Source organism: Ursus maritimus, unplaced genomic scaffold, assembly GCF_017311325.1.
Source record: "Ursus maritimus isolate PB19 unplaced genomic scaffold, ASM1731132v1 scaffold_13, whole genome shotgun sequence".
Taxonomy (NCBI): Eukaryota; Metazoa; Chordata; class Mammalia; order Carnivora; family Ursidae; genus Ursus; species Ursus maritimus.
The window spans coordinates 50,061,330-50,080,667 of NW_024423675.1; the positions used below are offsets into that span (position 1 = coordinate 50,061,330).

The 19,338-nt window shown below is 38.1% G+C and overlaps 1 protein-coding gene across 6 annotated transcripts in view; it reads left to right on the forward strand.

Annotated features, from left to right (window-relative positions):
- The window catches only part of UTRN (utrophin), a 485,166-nt gene that overhangs the window by 378,492 nt on the left and 87,336 nt on the right, over window positions 1–19,338 (forward strand). For all 6 annotated transcript variants that reach the window (XM_040627923.1, XM_040627919.1, XM_040627921.1 and 3 more), the window contains one exon: window positions 16,161–16,429. In XM_040627923.1, coding sequence (XP_040483857.1) covers window positions 16,161–16,429 — 269 coding nt within the window. The remainder of the gene's footprint in view (window positions 1–16,160; window positions 16,430–19,338) is intronic.

Here is a 19,338-nt window from a genome sequence, read left to right on the forward strand (position 1 = left end):
TTTGGCTGAAAAATGGAAACAGTAACTACCTTCTTAGCAAATAACGGTAAATCACGCAATAAATTTAAGAGATGAATTTGGGGCCACCATAGATCTTTATTATGATTTTTAACTGTTGGCAATAAAAGCATTCTGATGCATTTTTAAAAACAAACATGCCATTCAAAATATTTTTCATCATTCATTTCACATAGTGAAGGCAGACCTGAAAGACTGCCTCATGCGGTGTCCGGCAGCATAATTCATAAGCATTTATTACTTGTAAGAAAAGTACAGTTGCAAAATGCTTTCTTTGTAGCTGAAACTGGAGCAGACATTGAGACAAGTAGCCATTTTCCTTCTCAGCCTTTGTCAGAGTAGCCCTGCTTCAACCTGAATAAATTTCCCATCAAGATCATGATGTTCTTAATCCTCTGAGCCTAGCTTTATATGTGTGTCTATACACACACACACACACACACACACACACACAGCTTACTTACTATCTTTCCTAGCGTTCATTTTTATTTTCTGCGGGTAGCATCCTTCTCTTTCTAGTCAGCCTACTGGCGACTTAAGTCATTGCTGGGTCTCTGCCTTTCAACAAACCCCACGGTCTGCAAATCACTCATAATTGATATTTCTGGCTTTGAAGAAGTATTCCGTCTGAGGATTCTGTTATATCTGTATTACACACACACACACACACACACACACAGATGCACACAGCGTACACACGTACACGTAATAGGTGCTTACTGCACAGTTGCTGAATGAATGTGTGCGTGAGCTGAGCACCTGTGGGGATGCTTGGGCAGTGAGCAGGTTCAGGGAACAGGAAGACCACACTGGGACAGCATCATCACAGCAGCAGGGAGGAGCGGAGCAGCAGTGTGCCTGGGCAGGAGGCGGGAACGAGGGGCTTGTACGTGCTGTCTGGTGCAGATTGCCTAGGACCTGGAAAGTCCGACAGAACATTTCAACTCAATACAACAAGAAAGAAGGTGCTGTTACAATCATCTCACCTTATCCAACGTAAAGTCCACCTTAAATCAGCGTTTCTTGTCTCCTTGCTTCCCCAGTACTTTCCAGAGAGTAGAGGCAACATTTTTATAATAAGCTACTTTGTAGCAGCAAAAAAGTGTTATTATATCACTAAAGCTTTGCTTTGCTATAAATTTGCCTTCTTGGTGATTAGTCAATTTAAGGGGTTCCATAATATTGCTTTTTTGAGTTCTTATCTTGCTGTTACATTTGGTATATTTCTAAGCCCCATTTCAAATACCATATCGGGGGGCAAGAAAAAGAGTCATCAATTTAACTTTATGATTTTCTTGGTTTTTGGTTTTTTATGATTAGCAATTTTTATACTTTCCTCCTTTCCTGATATTGCTTTCTGCAATGCTGGTTGATTTTACCTGCTGGTAAAAGTAAATGAAAGAAAATTATCCATAATAGCTTTTATACTTTTGTTGTTTACCATGCATTATGGAGCTGCTATCAGAAATAGAGCATTTGAACATTAGTTGTCCTTTGTGATGCTACTTGAAGTACTCACTGTTGGAGGGATAGAGCAGGGACAAATGATATAATGATTTTTTATTCCATTTAATAAGCAGTTATTTATTGGGTATGCTCTGTGTACTGTGCATAGGGGCACACAATGGATCCATATCTTTACTTTTAAGTGACTATTTCAGAAAGTACTTCTCTGCACAACTTTTCGAAATACCCTTTATCTTCCAGCTCTTTTGTTTCCATTTTTTTCTATTATCGATTATCTTATAGTGTGTTTGGGGGGGAGGTGGCAATCTGTGGCATTTTACTTTATTGCTGAGTATTACAGGTATGAATTGCTCTCAGGAATCTGTTAATTGAGAAATGCTATTAAAAAGAAGCAAATTAATTATTTCAGCCAAATGATAAGTTGCTGACAAAGAATCTCATCAGGTATGCTCTACTAGATATTTCCCTTCCCCCCCCCCGGTTTTAGTGAGACATAATTGACGTATAACATTATAGAAGGTTAAGGAATACAACATAGTGATTTGATGTATATATAGCTTGTAAACTAATTACCACAATAAGTCTAGTTAAATTCGTCACCGCACACAGTTACAGATTCTATTTCTTTGTGATGAGAACTTTTAAGATCTAGTCCCTTACCATCTTTCAAGTATGTATATTTTAAATATTTGAAAATCATTACTAATATTGCTGCCTTACTTTAAGCCCTTGCCATTTTTTTGTTAGGACTATTTTAAGTTCTTTCTTCTTTGGTATCTTGGCATCAACATAGAAACTACAGTGATAAATCTGACACTCAGAACTGGCATTTGCTCCCCTGGTTTAAAAACCACCAGTAGCCCCTGGACAGGCATCTGAACTCCTTCCCCTGGCACACAAGGCTGCACAGGGATTTGGCCTCAGTTTTCCTGGGTGGCGGCATCTCATCTCTCTCTCTGCCCCAAACTGATGTCCATTTGACACCCAGCTGCTAGTGACGTTCTGCGGTTAATGGTCTTCCTTCCCTTTAGCCTGTTGCCTCCTATCCTGGTTTTTTCTGCCTGGGGGTCTATCTTACCTGGTTTCCGATTCCTTCCTTATTTGCCCACCCAGCCCCTGCTCATCCTGTCCCAGTCGGCGAGGGCTCACTGTCTTCCTGGCTGCCTTCCTCTCTCAGCTGTCCTCCTCTCTCAGCTGTCCTCTGTGCTTCCCTGCCATCTCTCTATGTTACCAAGATCTGTGTCCAGAGCTCAGCCCTTCCCTTCGTTAGTGATCTTTCTCACTTATTGAGAAGCTGACAGAGTGTGAAAAATTATCTGAGCAGCCAAAATTATACAGTGAAGATCCTACTCTTACTCATGGAAAAGCTGCTCTCTCAGAGGTATTAACTCTTACTTTAGACACTGTTGTAACTAGTTTAACTTGTTTCCCAGTGAATGGTGGGTATGTGGCAAAACAGAAATGACAGGACAGGGGAAAAGAGTGACAGGGAGCAATGGCTGCTGGCAGTCTGACTGTAAGGAGGAGAAAGAAATTCTAGAAAGGTTATACGAGACTTCTAAAATAAAAAAAACAGAGTAGCCTTTGGGGCTTTTTACAATTAAAAAAAAAAACTGAAGCTATGAATTATGGTTTGTTTATTTTTGAAGACAGAATATAAATCAGTTAAAAGAAGGCATAGGAATTTATACTACGTTTTAGTATATTTCATTTTAAAATGGCAACCATAAAAATCTAGGGCTAAATAGGTAAAGTGTAGCTGTCTGGAACACTAACTCCTCAGAATTACTCATTCCACCTATAAATGGTTCTTAAGTAAATATAATTTTTAATTAAACTGAAATCATCTGAATAATTATATTTTACAGAGTTCACAACTTTGTCAGTAGCCCCCTTATCTTGTTGGAGCCATATGGAACTGTTTAATTTGATTTAATCTGTATCATGTCACTATATTAATTTTCTTTTTAACACAATTGAATTGTTTTTCATTTGATTTTAATCACCTGGTTTGTATCTATGAAGAGGTAGAATGATAGAGCAGTAAATCTTTCATCATCCTTTTTATTGTTCATTGTACTTCTTTTTTAATAATAATTTTTATTATATTTTGTTAGTCACCATACAGTACATCCCTAGTTTTTGATGTAAAGTTCCATGATTCATTACTTGCGTATAACACCCAGTGCACCATGCAATATGTGCCCTCCTTAATACCCATGACCAGCCTACTCTTTATCCCTTTCTTCCCCTACTGATCATTCTAGTTCTTATGTTCCATAGATGAGAGAAATCATATGATAGTTGTCTTTCTCTGCTTGACTTATTTGCTTAGCATTATCTCCTCCAGTGCCGTCCATGTTGTAGCAAATGTTGAGAACTCGTTCTTTCTGATAGCTGAGTAATATTCCATTGTATATATGGACCACAACTTCTTAATCCAGTCATCTGTTGAAGGGCATCTCGGCTCCTTCCATGATTTAGCTATTGTGGACAATGCTGCTATGAACATTGGGGTGCATATGGCCCTTCTCTTCACTACGTCTGTATCTTTGGGGTAAATACCCAGTAGTGCAATGGCTGGATCATAGGGTAGCTCAATTTTTAACTTTTTAAGGGACCTCCACACTGTTTTCCAGAGTGCTGTACCAACTTGCATTCCCACCAACAATGTAGGAGGGATCCCCTTTCTCCACATCCTCTCCAACAATTGTTGTTTCTTGCCTTGTCAATTTTTGCCATTCTAACTGGCGTAAGGTGGTATCTTAGTGTGGTTTTGATTTGAATTTCCCTGATGGCTAATGATTTTGAACATTTTTTCATGTGTCTGTTAGCCATTTGTATGTCTTCATTGGAAAAGTGTCTGTTCATATCTTCTGCCCATTTTTTGATTTGAGTATTTGTTTCATGTGTATTCAGTTTGAGATATTCTTTGTAGATCTTGGATACCAGTCTTTTATCTGTGGTGTCATTTGTAAATATCTTCTCCCATTCCATGGGCTGCCTCTTAGTTTTTCTGACTGTTTCCTTGGCTGTGCAGAAGCTTTTTATCTTGATGAAGTCCCACAAGTTCATTTTATCTTTTGTTTCTCTTGCCTTTGGAGATGTGTCATGAAAAAGGTTGCTTTGGCCGATGTCGTAGAGGTTGCTGCCTATGTTCTCCTCTAGAATTTTGATGGATTCCTGTCTCACATCGAGGTCTTTCATCCATTTGGAGTTTATTTTTGTGTATGGTGTGAGAGAGTGGTCAAGTTTCATTCTTTTGCATGTAGCTGTCCAATTTTCCCAGCACCATTTATTGAAGAGACTGTCTTTTTTCCACCGGATGTTTTTTCCTGCTTTATCAAAGATTAGTTGCCCAAAGAGTCGAGGGTACATTTCTGGGTTCTCTATTCTGTTCCATTGGTCTATGTGTCTGTTTTTGTGCCAGTACCATGCTGTCTTTGTGATCACAGCTTTGTAGTACAGCTCGAAATCCGGCATTGTGATGCCCCCAGCTTTGTTTTTCCTTTTCAACAGTTCCTTGGAGATTCGGGGCCTTTTCTGTTTCCATACAAATTTAAGGACTGTTTGTTCCAGTTCTTTGAAAAATGTCCTTGGTATTTTGATCGGGATAGCATTGAAAGTGTAGATTGCTCTGGGTAGCATGGACATTTTAACTATGTTAATTCTTCCGATCCATGAGCATGGAATATTTTTCCATCTTTTTGTGTCTTCCTCAATGTCTTTCAAGAGTGATTTATAGTTTCTAGAATATAGGTCCTTTACGTCTGTAAATGGAATGGATTCCCTAATTTCTGTTTCTTCAGTCTCATTATTCGTGTATAGAAATGCAACTGATTTCTGGGCATTGATTTTGTATCCCGCCACATTACTGAATTGCTCTATAAGTTCTAGTAGTTTGGGGCTGGAGTCTTTTGGGTTTTCCATATACAGTATCATTTCATCTACGAAGAGAGACAGTTTGACTTCTTCTTTGCCAGTTTGGATACCTTTTATCCCTTTTTGTTATCTGATTGCTGTTGCAAGGACTTCTAGTACTATGTTGAATAATAATGGCGAGAGTGGGCATCCTTATCGTGTTCCTGATCTTAAGGGAAAGGCTTCCAGCTTTTCCCCATTGAGGATGATATTTGCTGTAGGCTTTTCATAGATGGTTTTTATGAAATTGAGGAATGTACCCTCTATCCCTACACTCTGAAGGGTTTTAATCAGGAAAGGATGCTGTATTTTGTCAAATGCTTTTTCTGCATCAATTGAGAGGATCATGTGGTTCTTGAGTCTTTTCTTCTTGATATGATCTATCACACTGATTGATTTGCAAATGTTGAACCACACTTGCATCCCAGGTATGAATCCCACTTGGTCTTGATGGATAATCCTTTTAATGTATTGTTGGATCCTATTAGCCAGGATCTTGTTGAGAATTTTGGCGTCCATATTCATCAGGGACATCGGTCTGTAATTCTCCTTTTGGATGGGGTCTTTGCCTGGTTTGGGGATCCAGGTAATACTGGCCTCATCGAATGAGTTTGGTAGGTTTCCTTCTATTTCCATTTTTGAAACAGCTTCAGGAGAATAGGTATTACTTCTTCTTTGAATGTTTGGTAGAATTCGCTGGAGAATTCGTCAGGCCCTGGACTATTGTTTTTTGGGAGGTGTTTGATCACTGCTTCAATCTCTTCATAATTAATCGGTTGTTTAAAAAATCAATTTTTTCCTGTTTCAGTCTTGGTAGTTTATAGGTTTCCAAGAGGGCATCCATTTCTTCCAGGTTGTTTAATTTATTGGCATAAAGCTGTTTATAAAAGTTTCTAATGATCCTTCCTATTTCATTGGTGTTGGTTGTGATCTCTCCCCTTTCATTCATAATTTTATTAATTTGGATCCTTTCTCTATTCTTTTGAATAAGTCTTGCCAGTGGCTTATCGATCTTATTTATTCTTTCAAAGAACCAGCTTCTAGTTCTGTTGATCTGCTCTGTTGTGCTCCTGGTTTCTAATTCATTGATCTCTGCTCTAATCTTGATCAACTGCTTTCTTGTGCATGGGTTAGGCCTGTTCTTCTGTTCCATCTCCAGCTTCTTGTTCATTATACTTCTAAAACCACTCTCATATTTTCCTAACTATCCCAATGAGTCAGGCAGATAAAACAGTATGCCTTTTTCTTTCCCTCCCTCCCCCTTTCCTTCCTTCCTTCCTTCCTAACTTCCTAACTTCCTTCCTCCTTCCTTCCCTCTTTCCTTTCCTCCCACCCTTCCTTCCTTCTTTCCCTTCCTCCCTCTCTTCCTTCCTTCTCTCTTACCCTTCCTTCCTTCCTTCCCACGCTTCCTTCCTTCTTTCCTTTCCTTCCTCCCTCCCTTCCTTCCATCCATCCATCCATCCCTCCCTTCCATCTTTCCCTTCCATCCTTCCCTCCCACCCTTCCTTCCCTCTTTCGTTCCCTTCCTATGTCCCTCACACCCTTCCTCCCTTCTTTCCCTTCCTTCCTTCCTTCCTTCCTTCCTTCCTTCCTTCCTTCCTTCCTTTTCAGTAAAAACACAAAGGTCAAGAAAATACTGTGATGCTGAACAAGGTCATCAGCTAATGTAGCATAGGTCAGGAACAGAGCTCCCAAAGCTTCTATATTAGTGACCTTTCCTAACCCACAGTGTTTTGACTGGCTTTCACCACATCTCTTCCTTTTTATCTCCTCTCTCTCTGCTTATTGGCCACTGACTTGGCTCCTTCTCCACTTTCAGTGTCTAGAGTCTCTTAACCCTGCACAGCTGTTTCTTGGCTTCTCCTTTATTCTCCCAACCTCCCTTTACCCCTTAGTGTTCTCAGTCCTAGCTTCCAGTTCCTTTTGGAAACCACATGGCTGCAGAGGGAAGGTGGATGTGCGAACGTCGGCCAACTCAGCCGCAGTCAGGCTTAGTCCGCTTCGGACCCCAAACCCCTCGAGATAATCAGGGAGTACAAGAGCCTTCTCACTTATTTGTCACCTGCAGTTCAGGTTAAAGGTCGGATTTGCACGGGGGAGTTCGAGCTGTTGCATTGACATCTCTCTCTCCACATCGCATAGAGATGGTGGCACACACTCATACACATGCATATCTATTTTATGATGTGTGGTTATGGTATCAATTGCTAAGTAAAACTGCTAACACTTTTATAGGATAGTTCACCTCTAAAAATGTTTAGAAAGTTGTACAGTTTATTGTATATGTAGGTGTAGAAAAGCTCTTTTCCTCTTCTCAGCTTTTTCATTTTTAAGATAAAAAAGACTGCATTATTTTATTCATCAATTTCCCCATGAGTCTTCTTTAAAAATAGTTGCTGCAACTATTATTTTATTCTAGACTGTCTGAACATTATTTCTTTTTTAGCCTGGTATACTTGATTAGTTGATTTTGTTTTATTTAAATGATAGTTCTGGAAAAAAAGACATCTATTAGTTTATTGTATTCTTCCTCTACTTTATATATGTGTGTGTGTACTTTATATAGTTATGTATGACTGTACTTGTGATTAATGGTTAATCATTTTTTCAGATACAAAAGTATTATGGATTCATATTTTTCCTCTTTGGTCTTTGACAGCTGGCTATTTATATTTACTAGTAGGTAATATTTTAACTCAGGGTATACTGTTTTCTTTTAATTATTAAATGTTTCATAATATTTTAGAAAGACGGTTATTAGGAGCATTTTTCTCCTATGTGAAATCTTATATATGATGCAACATAGAAGTAATAAATGACATTTTTCAGTCCACTTTGTCAGTCCGTTTTATGCCAATATTAGCAAACTTGTGCAAATAAAGTTTCATGATCATTAAATGAGTGAAAATGTGAAATTATCATATAGTTTAGTAGAAGTTACTTTTATACTGATTCTTAGTGTAACTTAAGTTTACAGAAAAAGATGGCAGTAATTATTTCCCTGCATCTCATAAAATGAGACCAAATTACACATTATAGCCTAAGTAATTAGGCTAGTAAAACTGATGGGTGTTTTTTCCCAGGGCATTTTTGTTTTCCTAATAACAGCTTTATTAATTAGAACCCTAATCATAGTAAATGGCAGACACCCAACTTCCATAAATAAAGGCACAAGGGGAAATGTATTAGCCCCCATAGCCAAATTATAGTAGGGGCAACGTCACAGCCGGCCACATGGACTGGAATGCCACCCAGAAGCCCTTTCTCTTTGTCTTCCTTTCTGTCTCTCTCTACAGGTTTTTATTTTCTTCGCTGTCCTATAACCATCTACCTCATGACCTCCTACCAGGGAGGGACAGCCCTTCCTTAGAGCCGGCCCATTACAGGAAAGGGCTCTGGTGGACTCAGCTTGAGTAACGTGGAGCTCAGGGTCTACCGGGATTTGCATGGCCATGCTATAGACATCATGTTAGATGGTGGAAGAATTAATGCCCAAGGAGGAGGGGAGAGAAATGTTAGTAGACATACACGTTCACAAGGCAACCTTGATCAGGCACTTACAGTGTGCCAGGCACCTCACAGGCCTTGTTTCCTTTAATCCTCGTAACAGCTCATTGAGGTGTGAATACTGTTACTGCCCATTTGACAGATGAGGAAACAAAGGCTTAGAGAGGTGTGGGAACACACTGTCACTTGTGACAGAGCCGAGGCGCCATGTCGGCCTTCGCTGCTAAACTTGGTGCTCTTCACCACCATGGTGTACCCTCTTCGTTACCCCCGTAATCCTAAGTGCTTCCAGCTAGTTAGTTGAAGTAATTTTCTATATTCTTCTACTTTAAAGAAATTTGATACAATAATTAAATACATCTTATAACTCTTTACTTTTCCCTTTACTGTTGCTTTTTCTTTTCTTTTCTTTTTTAACGATTTTATTTATTTATTTGACAGAGAGAGAGAGAGAGAGAGCACAAGCAGGGAGAGAGAGGCAGAGGGAGAAGCAGACTCCCTGCTGAGCAAGGAACCCAACACAGGGCTCTATCCCAGGACCCTGGCATCATGACCAGAGCTGAAGGCACATGCTTAACCAACAGAGCCACCCAGGCGCCCCTACTGTTGCTTTTTCTTTACTGAAATATCAGGCTGCTTAATAGAATGGCATCCCAGTTCACCGGTTTTCCTAGCATCAAGGGAGAAAGTGGTTAGGCAACATCAGACTTTGTCTTTTTAATTTTCATATAAAAACCTAAGGATAAATAATGGCTTTCAGGCTTGTAGACCAAGACAATAATTTAATTAGCTTCTCAAGTCCAAATTAGATTAGTAATCTTGTAATGCATGAAAAAGCACAGAAAAATATAATGTTGCTTTCTTTTTTAGTGTTCTTAACTACAGAGCAGCAATGCGATCCTTCCCCAATTAAAGTTCTATAATGTACGTATAGATGTAATGAGTCCAGTGTTCAGCTTTCCTAAAATAGACGAGTTGGCTGACTAAGCCCACTGATTGGGTAAAAATTTCAAAAACTTTTTTGCATGGTAATGAATGCCATAGTGATGAAATCCAATTTAAATGAACAAATCAACATTCTTGATGGAGAATTACAGAATAACAAAGGTTAGTTTGATGGGCACAACATTTTAAATTAATTGTTCACCATCTGCTATGTTCTCTAATCACTATTGCAACCATCCATAAATTACATTTGCCTCATAAAAAAAGATGGCAGTATTTTACATGTATTTATTTTATTGTAATCAACATCTGGGCTGTTACTTTTTTAAACATAAAGAATAGAAGGATACTAAACTCTTTCAATGGGGTGGTGTACTTACCTTGTTGTTTTTGGTGTTCCTCTTGAAAGCTGGAATCTTCAAGAGTGAGTGAGTTAGAGGGTTTGCCGTTTTTTTAAAAAGTTTCATGCCAGCAAAGGCATAAAATCTTCTCTTTAGTTAAACTCCTCTCTAATTATGGCAGTACATAAACATAAGACGTACCTAACTTCTTTTGTAGGAATGGCTAAGTATTCTAGATACTGAGGATACAATAGTGAAGGAAACACATCCTTCCCATCCTGAAGTTTACATTCCCAGCTTCCCTTCTTTCTTCCCAGTACCATCCCTCAGCCCCAGGGACATGTCTGCTGCTGTTCAGCATTCATAAACGACTTGAATAAATTACAAAACAGCCATTAGTATGAGGAAATTCAGGGAATATTCAGTTACAGAAAATTGAAAGCTGGATCTCAGGTTGCTTAGTGAGGTCTGTTCCAGAACATCTCTCCTGCTCCTTTCTTTGAAAGTTCATTTTCTTAATGATCAGTCCCTTACTTCTTCCTCAGCTCAATGCTGGGTTTATTTACTTTGGCCACTTTACAGGAAGAGTAAAACTTCAAAGTGTCCAGACTTTGGTTCTACCTCCATTAACTTCTGATGAGAAGACCCATTTATCTCCCTCCATGGTGTGCTCTGCATTTCTAGTTTCCTCTCCATTTTCCTGCCCTCTCTTAAGACCTTGCATGTGGAAGATACTCCCTAAAGGTCTTTACTTTGGAGTTCTTGCTTTTCTCTAAATGTATCCTTTTTTTTTTTTCTTGAGGATTTGAGAAGCCCCTTGGCAGCATGGATGGATTCATATCATCTTTATGCTATTCCTACTGAAAGATTTAGGCTACACATTAGCAGGTTAATCTAGTCTGGCTAACCTCTTAATATTGTCACTCTTACAATGTTTTCGATGAACATAATTTAGAAATATTACAGTAATCAGCTGATGGCCCTTGATGATGTACTTGTAATCTAGTTCATAATGATTGTTATCATCATACAAAATAGGAAATGGGTGGAGTCCTCTTAAACAGTGATCATCAGAGAGATTAAGTTAATCTTAATCATGTAATCAGAAAACGTGGAGAGAATATATTTCCCATTATTTTAATTAGAAGCATCTTTTGGTTATGAAGGAAAGAGAGAGAAATGGAGGGCAGGTAAAGAGAGAGAGAGTAAGAGCAAGTCGAATCTCTAGAGATATGGGGATGCTTTGTTTTTTTCCTGTGAATTCTTGTTGGCTAATCTATTGGTTTGCTTATGTAAAAATCCCTAGAGATGTCTAAGCCTCCCAGACTTAGTAATACAATCATAAAAGGAATCATAAAAGAAATTAACCTTTGTTGAGACGCTTCTGTGTGCCAGGCATGTGCCAGTAGCTTTATAGTTATTAACTGAAGTTCAAAGAGATAAGGAATATACTTATGATTACATAACTTGTTAGTGTTGGAACTGGCATATGATCTCCTAATCTTTCCTTGCACTAGATTGGCCAGAAGTGAAAATGCTACTCTGGAAGGTTTTGGGGCTTTTTTCCCCCCTGTATTTGCTTGTCTTAATATTTCCTTTTTATCGCTTGGTGAAATGCAAGATTATAGATACATGTAAAAAAAAAAAAAAGCAAACAGTACAAATAAGATATTTGGAATTACCATACTTAAAATAACTTTGTAAGGTTTATCCTTCTCTTTCACAGTAAAAACCTTTTTGTAATCGCTTAATATGGGTGTAGGGAGGAGGAAGGAAAAATAAGTGGAAAGATTTTCACTTGAAGTTAGAAAGTTGAGTATTCTCAGTAAAGAGTTAAGCTAAAAGTTCCACTGAGCCCAGCTCGGTTCACTAATTATATATTGAGGATATACTGGTCTCTAGACTAGGCATTGCTGCACCAAGATGGAAAGAAAGAAAACATGAAGGACATAAGGCTTTAGAACCTATGAATAAAAAATCACAATGGAGATTATAAATGTCAATTTCATGTTTAGAAAGAACATACAATAAATATGGAAGATCTTTATTTAAAGCAACTGGGCTGATTCTAAGAGTTCTATATTATTTCATAGGAGAAACATACAGTTTAATGTTTTTATTGTAAAATGTTTTTTATAAGCACACATAAGGAGATTGTTTTCCTTTTTACTGTCAAGATTTCTTTGAGAGGTATGGTGGCTTTCACTTTCTTATAGAATTTAATTTTAGAGGTAAAAGAAGCCCTTGGTATAAAATGTTTTCCCAGCATGAGAAAATAAGGTTCCCACTTGATAAAAGTGAGATGAGCAGGTCATTTAGCTCTCCTAGGACTAAAGGGTATGATGGGGTCAGGGCTGGCCCCAACCCTAGTCTCTGCTCTTGATCCAGCTTTGTTTTCCACCTGCATTCCAGGGAACCATGGGGGCAGTCTTTCTCTCCATGGTGTAGAAGGTAGTGAGGTATAAATGCCACCAATTAATTGGCATAGTTGAAGAATAAAGATAATTGGACAAGAGAGAAAAATTCAGGATTGATCACTGCTTTCTATTCTCTTGTGTCTTCTTTTTCTTCTCTCTTCTTTCCAAAAGGTAGTTATTAATTCTGTCCTAAAAGATAGTTATCTATTGTAACACAATAAAGAAATCACTATTTTAAATGTACATAAATAAGAAACTAATATAATAATATTTATAATAAAAAGTAATTTATATATTATATATAAATATATAATATAAATATAGAGAGTAAATATAATTGTACCCTCAACGTTTGGTCAGTTAAATGGGAAGGCCTGAAGAGAAGAGAATGGAGAAACAGAGTGCTGCCGCTCAAAAAAAATCCACAGAGAAGGACACACGTGCGTGTACACACACACACACACACACACACACACACACACACACCAGGGAATAGGAGTGACAGAAAAAGCTCTTCTGGTCTGAAAATTGTCAGTAGATTTATTTGGTTTTATCCTGCGGTTTCCTCCTTCTCTCAGATTAGCCTCTATTACTGCCTTTTCAAATGCAAATTAGATTACCCTCTTATCTCTGAGCTTCATTTGCTCTCAGGGCCTTTAGTATTTAGTGGCCCTGCCACTGCGTGGGAATGACACAACAACTCACCGGAGTGGAAATACTCCAGCTTCAGCAGCAGGGACCAGAGCAATCAGTTTGCAAGCCCAGAAGCTGGCGGTGCTCCGTCCTGGCTACACGTTACCGTCATCGGGGGAGCCTTTGAAATACATCCACGCTGCCCTTCACCGTTGACCAACTAAATCTGAATCTCGTAGTATTTTGGGGTAGGGCCTCTGGGGATTGGTATTTAAAAACCAACAGGCAAACAGGCTCGCAGAGGGGTTTTTAGTATGTCCCCTGAATTCTGCGCCACTGGGTCCACAAGATTCTCCACTCCTGCATAAGGGTCTTAAAATTTATGGCAAAAAAAGCTGTTCAGCTAAAAGGAGACTTTGTCCTTTGATTTTCAAATAACTAGAGGATTTTAAAAATGTAATTATATTTCTTTATTGTTTTCTTCTTTTATGCTTTTTTTTCGCTGTTTTTTAAATTTGTTTTTCTATTCTTTTACCCCACATTGTCGTAACATGGTATTTTATATGTTGCTGCTTATTACCTGTTTCACAAACGTTCTGGAAAGTTTTTGTTTGGTTTTGCACTTCCCTCTGTTCTTGGTTTAAAGTATGCATTAAGCAGATTGGTACTGTAATAGGAGGCACTTTTCTTCTGACTCCGAGATCAGTTAATATGTATCCTTTCTGGCAAACAGATGGGGAATTGAACATAGAGCTTTTCTTTTCTTCTGAGTAGCTGCTCGAGTAGGGATTATATAATAAATACCACAAAAGGACTGCTCAATCAAAAGATTTTATATTAAGTGAAGACAAAAATGTCCCAGCCATGTCGGGTGTTTTGTCACAGGACAAAGACGCCGTGTGTCTCCCTGTCAGGTTATTCAATGACTCAGAAACAGTTTTTACTTTATCCAGGGAAAAAAATCATCATAATTAAGTTGTCTGTTCAGAAATTAGTACTGTATCTTTTTCTGTTACAAAAGCCAGTGAAACACGAGGCTTAAAATAGATCTTTGAAAAAGCCTAAGTGACTTATTAACAAACACAGGTGCTGCCATCATAAAAATTACCACTCCCTTTCTCATGGGGCGATTAAGGATGATTTTTTTTTTATCTCACATAAATAGCATTTGTTTATTTTGTATATTTTATATTATTTATATATAAGCATTTATGTAATAAGGCATATACAAATAAAGCATTTTATGTTTATATAAAATACATTACATGTAAGTGTACTGTATTTCTCGTTTTCTAGTTAAGGATTTAAAGAAGGTTTGCCTAATGACGTACCTTTCCTCCAGTAGTGTTGTCCTGGAATGTATCCCAGCTCAAGCATCCCTAGAGGCTGGGCGTTTAATTCACTTGTTTTCCTTATTTCTCCCTTTCTGGTGGGTTCAGTCTATCTACCTATTGTGACACTGGATCTCCTTGTAATCAGTTCAGTTGCCAAGGGATTATTCACAACTCTCCGTAGCCTTTAGCACTTCAGCCGTGCAATGCGGGGTTCTATGGCTGCTAAACTCTTCGTGGTCCACTACTTCCCAGAGATTTATTACAGCTGTTTTCAAGTCTAAATATTGATGTCTAGAATTTTCTGGAAATTTAGATAGATAAAAGTACGTGTTCTGTCCCTTTCAACTTGACTTTTAAATAATACTAAAGACATACAGGGGGACGAATTTACATTGAATATGAAAGTTACGGTTTAGGAGAGCTCGCTTTAGTTCATCTTACCAGGAAGTTCAGTGAGCTTCAGTTCATCTTTACCAATGATTTGAAATATTTTGAAGTCAAGTGGAGTTGCTAATGTGATTGATACTAAAAGATGGGATATTATCACAAAGAAGAGCAAGTATTTCTGTCTTAAATTCATCTACAGCTTACCTTGATTGTATTTTTCTGACTGGCCTCTGTTTTCAGAGGACAAGCTGGACAACCATCAGAGCAGCGAGATAGGAAAGGGGGACCCTTGGGTATTGAGGGAACCGAGGCCCAGGAGTTGTTTAGCTGGAGAGCTATCTAACCGGCTTTGAGGGTGTCTGCTTTGTGTTCATCAGATTCCTCTGCCCTTGTCTTGTCAGCTTCTCATCTCTGTGTTTCTGACAGTTGGGTTTGAACTTGACTTTCGTTTCTGTCTGTATCTTTTGCTTGTCTTCTGGACTCTTACTCTTTCTTCCTGCTCCTGCAGGGCCTTGCATTATGCCTACCCTTTCCTGTCTGAAAGTCTAACTTTATTTCAGATATCCTGGAAGCTGTTTTGCTCTATGAAATATTTGGGGTGATCCTTGAAATCTTGCTGTCTTCCCATTGAAATGTTTGTCAACGTGCTACACGTCTAGGCTATAGAAAGTGCCCTGTATTAAAGATGAATTGCCAGACAGTTTCAGCAATGATGAAGTATCTCAGATAGATTGTCTTCAGTTATTGTTTTAAGGAACACGATCAATTCATCTTGTTTCCTCAGAGTCTTTCCTCGTAACTGAAAGCTATTTCTCTCCTAATTATACTTCCCATTTGATTGAGGACAATGAAACGAAAGACTATCTTTGGATTTTATAGAGCTGAATTTATGTTCAAGAAAAACTGTTTTATTTTTTGAGGGATTGTGTTACATTTCAAGGTTTGTAAATATATTAAAATTCAAAAGTCACCAAAACCACGGGGTCACTTATTACTCTGAGTAACTATGTTCTTCTTTTGAGAAGTAGCAGGGAATTAATTGGTGACAGGAGTATGGAGAAATTTTTCTTCCTCTGGCTCGTGTAAACTGTGTCTCCATGAACCTGGTAGCAAACTCGTCAAAAGGTGATGTTCTCGCTTGGCTATTGATCACGCTTCCAAATATTTTTTTTTTTTTTTTTTAATCACAGAATTGACTCCTGAGGAGAGAGCCCAAAAGATTGCCAAGGCCATGCGCAAACAGTCCTCTGAAGTCAAAGAGAAGTGGGAAAGTCTAAATGCGGTCACTAGCAATTGGCAAAAGCAAGTGGACAAGGCCCTGGAGAAGCTCAGAGACCTGCAGGGCGCCATGGATGACCTGGACGTTGACATGAAAGAGGCGGAGGCTGTGCGCAATGGCTGGAAACCCGTGGGAGACTTACTCATCGACTCCCTGCAGGACCACATCGAAAAAACCATGGTCAGCGTCACTGCCTCAGATAAAGGATTTTAAGAAATGTTTTATTGCTGAATCTAACACAAAGAAAGTCACATATAAAAACCATCATAAGGGATTTTATGAAGCCAACCCCATTACAACTCCACCAAAATCAAGATAGAGAGATTTTTCCAGTCATGACAGATGTTTTCCATATGCCCCTCACCGTCAGAACCCCCTCCCCACCAAAATAACAACGAATGAGTCTTTCACAATAATGTACTTTTATTTTTCTTTATCCTTTTTTTCACCCAACTCTGTGTTCTAAAACACTTCATTACTTAAAAAAAAATAACGTAAAGTCTTTTTTAATGTCTAGATTTCCCCTCTATCCCTTTTATGTTTTCTTTACAATGTATTTGTTCAAGAAACTGAATTGTTTGTTTTATAGTGTTTCTTACAGCCTGGGTTTTGCGGAATGGCATCCACATCGTGCAGTTGGACAGGTTCCTCTCTACTCTGTATTTCCTGTAAATTGGTAGTTGGGTTTAGAGATTTAATCAAAAACGTACTGTTTTACTGGGGACTCTTATGTTCAAATTTTCTCTCACTGTTGGAGTAGATTATGGAAGGATTAGTTTAGCTATGAATTTTGTTTGTGGTCAGGAATTGCTGAAAATTAAGGATGCTAGATCTGTGGTCTAGAGCCCCTTTGGCTCCCACATTCTAGAACACATCCAGAAAAAATTTAATAGAATTTAGGCAATAAGAGATACAGTAGTCAGGTTTGTGGTAGCATAGCAAAGTATATATTAAGTAGTCATGAGTCAAAGACTGAAACATCAGAAAGTGTTAGACTGACAGTATCAATATCATGAACGTGATTGTATTGCAAAAGACATATCTTTTGTGCACAAACATTGGATAACATTTCCCTTTGTTTATGCATGTGGCTGAAAAGGAAGGAGAAAGGGTCTAGGAAATGAAATGAATATGCAGGCAAATTATATCAGTAAATATATGTGTGTGTAGATGTAGGAATAATACTGGCTAGCATTTATTGAGGCCTCCTGTGTGCCAAGAACTGTTCGTAGCCAGTTTACATGGATACCTCTTTTAATCCTCACCCCAACCCAACGAGATAGGTATTATTATGCCCATTTTACAAATGGTGAAAATGCAGGCATTGCTCAAGCCCAGCTTGGTCTCAGCTGGTAAGTGGTAGAATTTTCATTTCTTTCTTGCTCTTCCCTTTCATTGTAGAGACCTCACTCATACTAATGGAATTAAGTACAACTTTTATCAGCCATTGGAATTCAAAGCTTTAAAAGTTACGTATTAAATTTTAAACTTAAGAAAATTTCACTACTAAAAGAGTGTTGGTGTCTGCCACCTTTCATTATAAATATACATAAATGTGCAGAACCCTATGAATTAATTAGGCTTCTTCCTACAGCTCCGGTGTCCTGAGAACCATTTCCATGGACGAATCTGAGTTTCAAATAATGAACTGAAAATAAAGCCTTTTAGTAGAGGTTCTTTGGAAGTTACACACTTCTTGCAATTTAAAAGATGGTTTTTAAACACTGGAAATCTTCAATTCAGTGGTTTATAAACAGTATGTATTTTTGGACTACAAAATGCCTCTTGGTTGGAGCAAGAACGTACCCATTTGAATTTGAAAGTATCCATTTTTAATGCAGGATGATTAGTGTTGAAGGAAAAATGGAGAGTTGCATCTGGGCTTGTTAAAGACCTGAAAGTTTGGGAGTTGTTAATCCCATTTGATTAAAGAAATTACCCACCTCTGCATCCAAATCCTTTTGTTCAAATCTACTAAAGTGGAAAGCCAGGAAAAACACAATTAATATTTAAGAGAAAGGGATAAACTGTGGATTAAAATATTCTCACATCTTATTAAGAAAAAAGAAAATAAAAACCCCACGTCTCATTAAACCAAATAAAATGGATTCAAAGACTGGGATGTTTTACATGTCCTCTAAAGTATATGCCAAATCCCACTGAAGCTGTTGGTAGATGAACATAAGTACTGGTCATTGCTAAATATTATTAAATATGTCAAAGCAACTGGAAAACAAAATCTTTGGGGCCAATCAAATAAATTTAATGCCCTAAAATTATCCTTCTTCTTTGCAGAATACACACCTTTCCAACAGAAGGTGGTTTTTGTTTTTTGTTTTTTTCCACATCTGCCGGCAGGCTGCCAGTCAGCACCTTTAATGCTAGCAGATGTTCTTGTTTTTGTAGCAAAGACCACATAGACTCTATTCTCCTATAGGAAAGTGCAGCCAAACATGATAAATTGGTCCTTTTTCCTGGAACACACAGCAGATCTGAAACCATTTTAAAACTTGCTTTACTGCAAGCCCCTTAATTTGGAAGCTCTTAAAAAGCAAAAGATAAATTTTCTGATTAGAAAGATTCCTCACTGCCATAAAACACCCACAAAACAAAACCCAATGACCTTGTTGGTCAGAGGTCTTTTAATATTTTCACCTGTGGCTTATAAGAGAAAAACATTATTTTTACAGAGGAAAAATTGAAACTCCTTGATCTATAAGATTTTTAAAATCTGTCTTGAAGTTATAATCTAATTTTGAAAAACTTTTCCCATCTTTTAAAATAAAGCTGTTATTATTTAAAATTATAGAAACCTGAGAACACTTTCTAGCCTTTCACTTTTTAATCTTTGATACCTACAAAATACAAAGACACTGATTTTAAAAGCTGATTGAAATTCTTGAGTCCCCCCAAGTCATCTAGGAGAGAATATTAATGTATAATGTTAAAATACAACTGAGGAAACCTGGAAGGATTTGAGTTCTGTCTTTATTCTTAAACTGCATCTGAGGGAACTGAGGTATCTTCCAAGTCCAGACTGAAAAATTCCCTCCCCGCCACCCACCCACCCCCTCCCTCCCCGCAGTCCC